Here is an 8,921-nt window from a genome sequence, read left to right on the forward strand (position 1 = left end):
TCCCACACACGCACTCTCCCACACACGCACTCTCCCACACACGCACTCTCCCACACACGCACTCTCCCACACACGCACTCTCCCACACACGCACTCTCCCACACACGCACTCTCCCACACACGCACTCTCACACACGCACTCTCCCACACACGCACTCACACTCACACCCTCTCACACTCACACCCTCTCAAACACAATCACACGCTCTCAAACATACACAAACACACTCTCTCTCAAACACACACTCTCTCTCAAACACACACTCTCTCTCAAACACACACTCTCTCTCAAACACACACTCTCTCTCAAACACACACTCTCTCTCAAACACACACTCTCTGTCAAACACACACGCTCTCAAACACACACGCTCTCAAACACACACGCTCTCAAACACACACGCTCTCAAAACACACACGCTCTCAAAACACACACGCTCTCAAAACACACACGCTCTCAAACGCGACGGCTGGTGTGTGAATGGACCCAACAGACAGCTCACTCTACCAGGAGGTCAATCAGACCAGAGGAACCTGCTTCAGTGGTCATCTAGCATTGTGCTGCTGTGGAGACCCAGCCAGAGGGACATGTGGAGACCCAGCCAGAGGGACATGTGGAGACCCAGCCAGAGGGACATGTGGAGACCCAGCCAGAGGGACATGTGGAGACCCAGCCAGAGGGACATGTGGAGACCCAGCCAGAGGGACATGTGGAGACCCAGCCAGAGGGACATGTGGAGACCCAGCCAGAGGGACATGTGGAGACCCAGCCAGAGGGACATGTGGAGACCCAGCCAGAGGGACATGTGGAGACCCAGCCAGAGGGACATGTGGAGACCCATCCAGAGGGACATGTGGAGACCCAGCCAGAGGGACATGTGGAGACCCAGCCAGAGGGACATGTGGAGACCCAGCCAGAGGGACATGTGGAGACCCAGCCAGAGGGACATGTGGAGACCCAGCCAGAGGGACATGTGGAGACCCAGCCAGAGGGACATGTGGAGACCCAGCCAGAGGGACATGTGGAGACAGGCAGGCAGGCAGGCAGGCAGGCATATTGCTGCAGTCTGAGGGGTGGCCACTGACAAACTTCCACTAGATTCTTTCTCTCCCTCTTCCCTCTCAATCTCTTCTTCTCTCTTCCCCCCCCCCTCTCTCCCCCCCCCGTCTCTTTCGTGCTTCCTCATGCTCTCTCTCATGCTCCCCCTCATTCTTTTCTCTCTCTCTCTCTCTCTCTGAAGCCCTCAGCGCTCTGGCTCCACAGCTCAGCCCTCCTCTCCAAACAGTAGCTCACACTGCAGAGCCAGCTAACACACACACACACACACCCCTGCAGGCTGAAGAGCAGGCTAGGGTAGGCTTGGGTAGAGTAGAGTAGGCCAGAGTGGAGTACAGCAGGCTAGAGTAGTGTAGTGTAGTGTAGAGCGGAGTAGAATAGAGTAGAGTAGCTGGGGCGAAGTGTTACTCACTGGCGTGCTTGTCCGCCAGGGCGATGAGTGTACTGGAGATGTCCCTGCGTCGGAAGAAACACACCACTTTGGCCTCAACGTTCCCATTGGCCGTCTGCAAACAGACAAACAGGGTTACCACGGCAACAGGCCGACGACATCACGCGACGTCTGTGGACAAGCGAGCGGAGGTTGAGGCTTGTGTGACAGCCGCACAGACAACAGCGCGGCCCTGGTCAATAGGGTTCTGCTCCCGGAGACCCTCTGACCGGGATGTGGACGAGGAGGTCGAAGAGGGATGGAGAAGGAGGGATGACGAGTGGGGGAGAGAAGAGGTGAGGATGAGGGGGGGGGGGTCTACAATATTCCCAAAGTGAAGTGAGACCGCGTTTGAAACGGAACATCTGCCGTTTGACGACTCATCTCTCACTCCCTCTCCAGAGGTCCTGACCAACCCATGAACTTTGTGGCCTTCAGGGTGAGAGGTCATAAGAAGACTGGAGTCTACAGACGGGAGGAGGAGAGATGGAGTGACAGGGTGGAGGAGGAGAGATGGAGTGACAGGGTGGAGGAGGAGAGATGGAGTGAGAGGGTGGAGGAGGAAAGATGGAGTGAGAGGGTGGAGGAGAGATGGAGTGAGAGGGTGGAGGAGAGATGGAGTGAGAGGGTGGAGGAGAGATGGAGTGAGAGGGTGGAGGAGAGATGGAGTGAGAGGGTGGAGGAGAGATGGAGTGAGAGGGTGGAGGAGGACAGATGGAGTGAGAGGGTGGAGGAGGAGAGATGGAGTGAGAGGGTGGAGGAGAGATGGAGTGAGAGGGTGGAGGAGAGATGGAGTGAGAGGGTGGAGGAGGACAGATGGAGTGAGAGGGTGGAGGAGGACAGATGGAGTAAGAGGGTGGAGGAGAGATGGAGCGAGAGGGTGGAGGAGAGATGGAGTGAGAGGGAGGAGGAGAGATGGAGTGAGGGTGGAGGAGAGATGGAGTGAGAGGGTGGAGGAGGAGAGATGGAGTGAGGGTGGAGGAGAGATGGAGTGAGAGGGAGGAGGAGAGATGGAGTGAGGGTGGAGGAGGAGAGATGGAGTGAGAGGGTGGAGGAGAGATGGAGTGAGAGGGAGGAGGAGAGATGGAGTGAGGGTGGAGGAGAGATGGAGTGAGAGGGAGGAGGAGAGATGGAGTGAGAGGGAGGAGAGATGGAGTGAGAGGGAGGAGGAGAGATGGAGTGAGGGTGGAGGAGAGATGGAGTGAGAGGGAGGAGAGATGGAGTGAGAGGGAGGAGGAGAGATGGAGTGAGAGGGAGGAGGAGAGATGGAGTGAGGGTGGAGAGGTTCCACTCACCTTGTTGAGCTCCTCTATTCTCCTGATGAGCAGTGGGTTACTGGATGAGTTCTCAAAGTACACATAATCTGAGAAGGAGAGAGAGGGGGGAGGGAGGAGAGAGAGGGGGAGGAGGGAGAGAGGGAGACATTGGGAGAGAGGAGGGAATGAGGAGAGAGCGGGAGGAGGGAGGAGAGAGAGAGGGTGGGGGAGAGAGAGGGAAGACGGGGAGAGAGGAGGGAGTGAGGAGAGAGCGGGAGGAGGAGAGAGAGAGGGTGGGGGAGAGAGAGGGAAGACGGGGAGAGAGGAGGGAGTGAGGGAGAGAGAGGAGGGAGTGAGGGAGGGAGGGAGAGATAGGTAGAGAGGGAGAGAGAGAGAAAGAGGAAACGAGAGACGGGGGGAATGGAGGGAGGGAGGAAGAGGGAGAAAAAAAAAATGTGTCAAGTCCCTTCACTGCAGCCATTCAGAAATCAACAGTCAAAGACAATGTTCCTGTGTTTCGTCATAAAGTCTGATCAATGAGTTCAAAACTGCTTTGAATGGAAGGCCTTGCCAGGCCTTGTAATGTTGCCAGGCGCAGTGTTTAGAATGATCTACATACAGTACACCAACAGACGTGGCTTCCAGCTTTCAGTTCACATGCACAGTGCAGTCTCCTCTGCTCTCTCCTCATTCCCCCTGTCTTCCTCCTCCTCTTCACCCTTCCTCCAACAACCACCCCCCCTCCTCCGATCCCCTTCCCACTACATCCCTCCTCCTCCACTCCCCCCACCTCCTCCATCCTCCCATCCTCTTCCATCCATCCTTCCACCCCCACCTTCCTCCTCTCCCCCCTCCATCAGTGCCCCCCAGGCAGGGCCCCAGGGAGCAGGGCCTCCCCAGGACGCCCCCCTCAGGGCCCAGGTTTGGTATGGTGCCTGGTCTTAACCCTTCCCCTGGCTGCAGTCAGTTCATACCCCAACACTTGGGAAGCTGCCTGGAGCAGTTCCTTCCTCTCCTCCCCAACCTCTCCTCCTCCAATACACTCCCCCGTCCTCCCTCTCCTTTCCCCAGGGCCAATATAACCATAGCAAAGGGTTGTCTGGGCAACTACATGCACCTGCAGCATACGCACACAAAATGAGGGTACACTGATATCACGTGCACACACACACAGATTCCTCTCTCACGCACACACACACACACACACACACACACTAATATCACACACACTCCACACACCCACCAATATCCTACGCTTGCGTACCTACACCACGTGATGTATAACGATATCGAATGTTTCAAGACATGACTTCACGGTTGTTGGAGACTTATCTCCAATACAGACCCTAACCCGAGCAGCTTGCACTGTCAGAACACCCATGTCTGTGTGGAACCCTAGCATTACTGGAAGTGTAAAAGCATACCATCAATGTATGACAAAGGTCATGGCTCAGTCCCCAAACAGCGCCTTAGAAGAGCGCTGGTGTTGAAACCCCGTGTTGACTAGGTCTGCTATGCTGGCAGCTGACCGACCAGAGAGACCCCAGGAGACACCCAGCCCAGGGCAGCAGTCACACAGCCAAACATCCCAAGGGGGGAAAGCTGCACGCTCCAAACGTTGAAAAAGACAAACCTAGTACCAGTTTTGGAAAGTTTCCATGAGAAGGATGAACAGGGTACTGACTAGGTTCTGGGTTGGGTGATTCAAGTTCTGGTCACTGCGACCCAGGTTATTTGTTCGGAAATCCAAGGTCTGGGTTCTGCGATTCAGGTTTTGGGACCCCAACATCTCTGGGTTTCTGCGATTCAGGTTCTGGTTTCTGAAAGTCTGGGTATGTGTGTTTTGTAACCCAAATCCGGGTTCCGTGAGTGCAGGTTCCACATCCCGGATTCTGGGTTCTATGACCTCATTTCTGCTCTGGACTTCCGGCGGAGGCTCCCAATGTAGGTGAGCTTGTGCGTGGTATCGGGTCCGCATTCAGCCGGCTCCACTCAGCCTCGGTGTTCCTGCCAGCCCTCCCGCCATCCCTGCCTGTGTGTGCCCACAGCCCCGGCTCTGCCCTCTCCCATCCCCCGCTGCCAGCCACGGCCAATCACAGGGCCTTTACGCCTGCGACGTCACAGTGCAGTCAAATTCGGTGGGAGCCAATCAAGGCATGTTGCTGAGCCCCTGAGAGAGTCGGCGGAGTGGAATCAAACCAGGCCAGAGAGAGAGAGACAGGCTGACAAAACAGTCAGAAAGACAGCAAGAGAGAGAGAAGATAGACAGAGAGACAGACTGACAGAAAGAGAGGCAGACAGACAGAAAGAGAGACAGACTGACAGAAAGAGAGGCAGACAGATAGAAAGAGAGGCAGACAGACAGACAGAAGAGACACACAAACAGTCAAACAGACATCAAGAGAGAGCAAGAAGACAGACAAGCAGACAAAAGAGTCAGACGGAGAAATGACAGACAAGATGAGACAGACAGGCAGGCAGGCAGTAACCAGATTGGCAGTAAAGTGAGTGAGTAGTAGAGTGAGTGAATGAGTGAGTGGGTGACTGAGTTTATGCATACGCAAGTGACTGATTACTGAAGAACAGAATAGATACGAACCACAGACAGAGACCGGCAGCCCAGATGTGAGCAGAGAGAGAGCAGAGAGAGGAGAGAGAGAGAAGAGAGAAAGAAAAGAGAAGAGAGACCATGACTGTATGGGAGACACTGAAACACAGAGACAAGGACAGGAGAGAGTAGGGCAACAGAAACAAGTAGGAGAGGAAGATGGAGAACATCCTCCCACGCACACACACACACACACACAAAGGTACACGCAAGCACACACACAAACACACACAGGTACACATGCATGCACACACACACACACACACACACATGTTCCTGCATAGAGCAGGAACCACAGGACAGGACACAGATATGGTATGAAGGTTTCTATGGAGATGGCAGGTACCAGAACTCAACCTCCTGCTGAACCAATCACACACCTATTTTCATACTGTTGCTGTCTGCCACTGATAGACGCTCTAGCCAGGCCATCTCCCTGAGTACAGACTAGAGCTTCTCCACATCCTCATCCACACTTAGTGTGCATGGGGAGTCACGGCACTGCCGTTTCAATCCACTGGTGAGTGACTGAGGGACTGGGCGAGCGAGTCGGACTGACAAATGACAGAACTCTTCGTGTTCCTCGTCCACGGCTCGGAGGACAATGCTGCTGCTGCTGGTCTCCGTGTGCCGTTTGGACGTCGCGTTGGATAAAAGTGTCCGCCAAATGAGTGAAATGTCAGATGCAGTCGCGTAACTTGACTGGAAGCAGCATCACTCCACTCCATCCGGGATGAGAAGCGAGAAGAAAAAAAATCTGACCGGGGCTCTGTCCCAGCTTAGCCCACACAGGAAGTCACTGGTTGTCAAGGCATTGTCGAGCTAAGCACGAGCAGGCTTTCTCCTGATGCTTCCTCAGACAGGTGAAGGTCTTGGACTGATGGTGCATCAGCAGGGTTACTCGCTTTTCATCTCAAAGCCAAATGGGGTAAACCACGGGAATGTACCTATCCGCTCCTCGCGAGCGGTGTGGTGCTCGGGAATAACATTTATATTTTGCTAGCCGTGTTAGCCTAGCTAGTTTCATTTAGACTGGCAACATACTGTTGCTCATCCACGAATGCCCTAATAAACCCATAGAATGGGGTTGGGTTCTCTTGCTAGGCTACCTGATTGCGCTGCCAGGTATCTCACACTGCCTTGAGGGGCCTGTCACTTGACTTCCACCGTCCATCCTAGGGAAACACTGAGCATACAACCCTGGTTTAAACCAACAGCCCTGGTTTAAACATGTAGCCCTGGTTTAAACGTATAACTCTGGTTTGAACCTACAGCCCTGGTTTATACCTACAGCCCTGGTGTAAACTTACAGGCCATGTTAAAACCTATAATTCTGGTTTAAACCTACAGCCCTAGTTTAAACCAATAGCCCTGCTTTAAACCTACAGCCCTGGTTTAAAACATACAACCCTGGTTTAAACCTACAGCTCTGGGTTCACTTGAGAGTGACCACAGAATTTTGGGTCGACTAGACTGCCAGACACAGCTAGAGCGTTCCGCTGAATAATAAGCATGTAATCGGGTCATAAAAGGATGCAGTATCTGGCCTGTCTTAAAAGATCAACACACACACACGAGAGATATTAACAGGTCACACTGGCTGTTCCTTGACCATTTCGCTGGAGGCAATTAGCCCCATCGCATTTGATATTATACACTTGCTTGATGGACGAGTGGGTTGTCTCCTCGACAAATGAACACCTGAAAACCCACTGAAAGCACAGTACAACTTTCTAGAACTATGGTACCAGTCCAAGGATATCAAGTTGTTATGACTGGTCACGCTGACCGTCCATCACTCCGTCTGACTGTCATTCACAATTTGTCACTTTCTGGTGCAGTTACGGGTCCAGCCAAAACATTTTCCAACTACTAATGTTTGTCAATATTCTGTTGATGGCCTTGGTATGGGCTATACTGACAAAATCCTAACTTCTTTTCATCACAGACCAGTTCAGGTGAGACAGAAGGGAAGTTTACAAGGTTCTAACTTAGATGCCGTGTAAGTCAATGTATATCCCATAGACATAATATAACCATTATATCTGTTTATCACATTTAAATATTTTGACTGTTTTCGAAGTTTGACAAAGTTGCTTAACTTCTGAAAGTAAAGAGACGCCCATCCTGTAACACATTTGAAACGATCTCACTTTAGAGACCCACAACCTGGGACTCCTAAGCATCTTTCCCGACCTTGGCTTGGCTTGTTAGCCGACCAGCTAACTAAGTTAGCTAGCTAGCAAGTCAAGCAAGCTTACTGACATAAAAGCTAAACAAACTTCACTTCAAAAAGATAGTCGTGGCTTTAGTGTTTAAGAGAGACGAGTGCGCCGTCCTGCTTCTTATTGAACTATAACAAATGTAAAGGACAACGTTCCCACAATGGGAAAAAAAATACAGGAGAAAATACGGAGTCTCTAGCTAAACCCATACTCTTCATCGCCATCCTCCTCCTCCTCACAGTCACCATCATCATCCTCTGAAGCACACAGGCACTTTAGCTGTAGGAAATAAAAGAGGAAGGCTAGACCATGCTTAAAACCCGCGACGAACCACGTCCAGCGCGACGTAAAGCACACAGAAACAACCCAAAATAGGTTCCTTTACCTCCAACCCGGTACATGTTCGCTGCCATGACTGCCCCGGGTCCTGGCGTCTCCAGGTAGGGGTATCTCTCGCCGCCGTAGCTCTGTTTCCACTGCCGCCGCTGTGTGTTGGAAAATGGTGGATTGATCAATACGAAGCGGACTAGCCAAGACACCTTAAAGAGACAGTACTCATATTTTTTTCTCCGAAAGCTGCTTCAGTGGCCGTGTCGTATTAATTGACTCGGCCTTGGGTAACCCGCGTAAAATTTGGACACCGTTCGTAACAAAGCGGTTTCCCCTGGAAGTCGGCGCACGACCGAGTGGGTTGAGGCAGCAGAAGGGGGAGGGGGGCACCAGTGAGCCAACATCACTGGCCTGCCTCTCTCCCTACCCCGCCTCCCAGTGAAAAAAAAACTAAACAATGCTCAAATCCTCTGACCGAGGGGACAAAAGAAGAGGGCCCACACAACTGTTGCTGTCTAAATAAACTTTTATATCAGGCCGGTATACAATTCTTCAATCCTTTGTGATTACAGTTCTACTCTATTGTGTGTCATGTAATGTGTTATCAGGAGCAATTACTGCTCCACAAGAAAAGATTATAGAGGCAAAGCCATAGCCTTCAATAGACGGTGTATTTAACGCAGAAGAATTGTTTCGGACACGGTTTGCTGCAACCGCTTCAAACAGTAAATGTCTTTCAGCAAACAGTTTTTCACACTTTTCACCCTTAGTTAGATCAGTCCAACATCACTGTAGGCCTGCTCATTCACTTTGCAAAAGCTCCATCACTTCTAACAGAGATGCAGCCTCCAAACCTGCCTTCACAGTCCCTTCCACGATCTCTCCTCTACAAATACATGGGTCTGTCGAGGAAGGTGTCCTGGGAGAAGGGTTGTTTATGTCTGAGCATGGGGTCCGGTCTTTCCCGGAGGGTTGGTTCTGATCTGACACCGTACTGTGTTTGATTAGGTGGGGA

General features: G+C 52.1%; 1 protein-coding gene across 1 annotated transcript in view; it reads right to left on the minus strand.

Moving 5' to 3' along the window:
* The window catches only part of mta1 (metastasis associated 1), a 28,026-nt gene extending 19,921 nt beyond the window's left edge, over positions 1 to 8,105 (minus strand). The window contains exons 1-3 of the mRNA XM_067242990.1: positions 7,962 to 8,105; positions 2,783 to 2,850; positions 1,470 to 1,563 (exon numbers count right to left, since the gene is read on the minus strand). Coding sequence (XP_067099091.1) covers positions 1,470 to 1,563; positions 2,783 to 2,850; positions 7,962 to 7,989 — 190 coding nt within the window. The 5' untranslated portion in view covers positions 7,990 to 8,105. The remainder of the gene's footprint in view (positions 1 to 1,469; positions 1,564 to 2,782; positions 2,851 to 7,961) is intronic.
* Positions 8,106 to 8,921: the final 816 nt, after the last annotated feature.

This window comes from Osmerus mordax, chromosome 9, assembly GCF_038355195.1.
Source record: "Osmerus mordax isolate fOsmMor3 chromosome 9, fOsmMor3.pri, whole genome shotgun sequence".
Lineage (NCBI taxonomy): Eukaryota > Metazoa > Chordata > Actinopteri > Osmeriformes > Osmeridae > Osmerus > Osmerus mordax.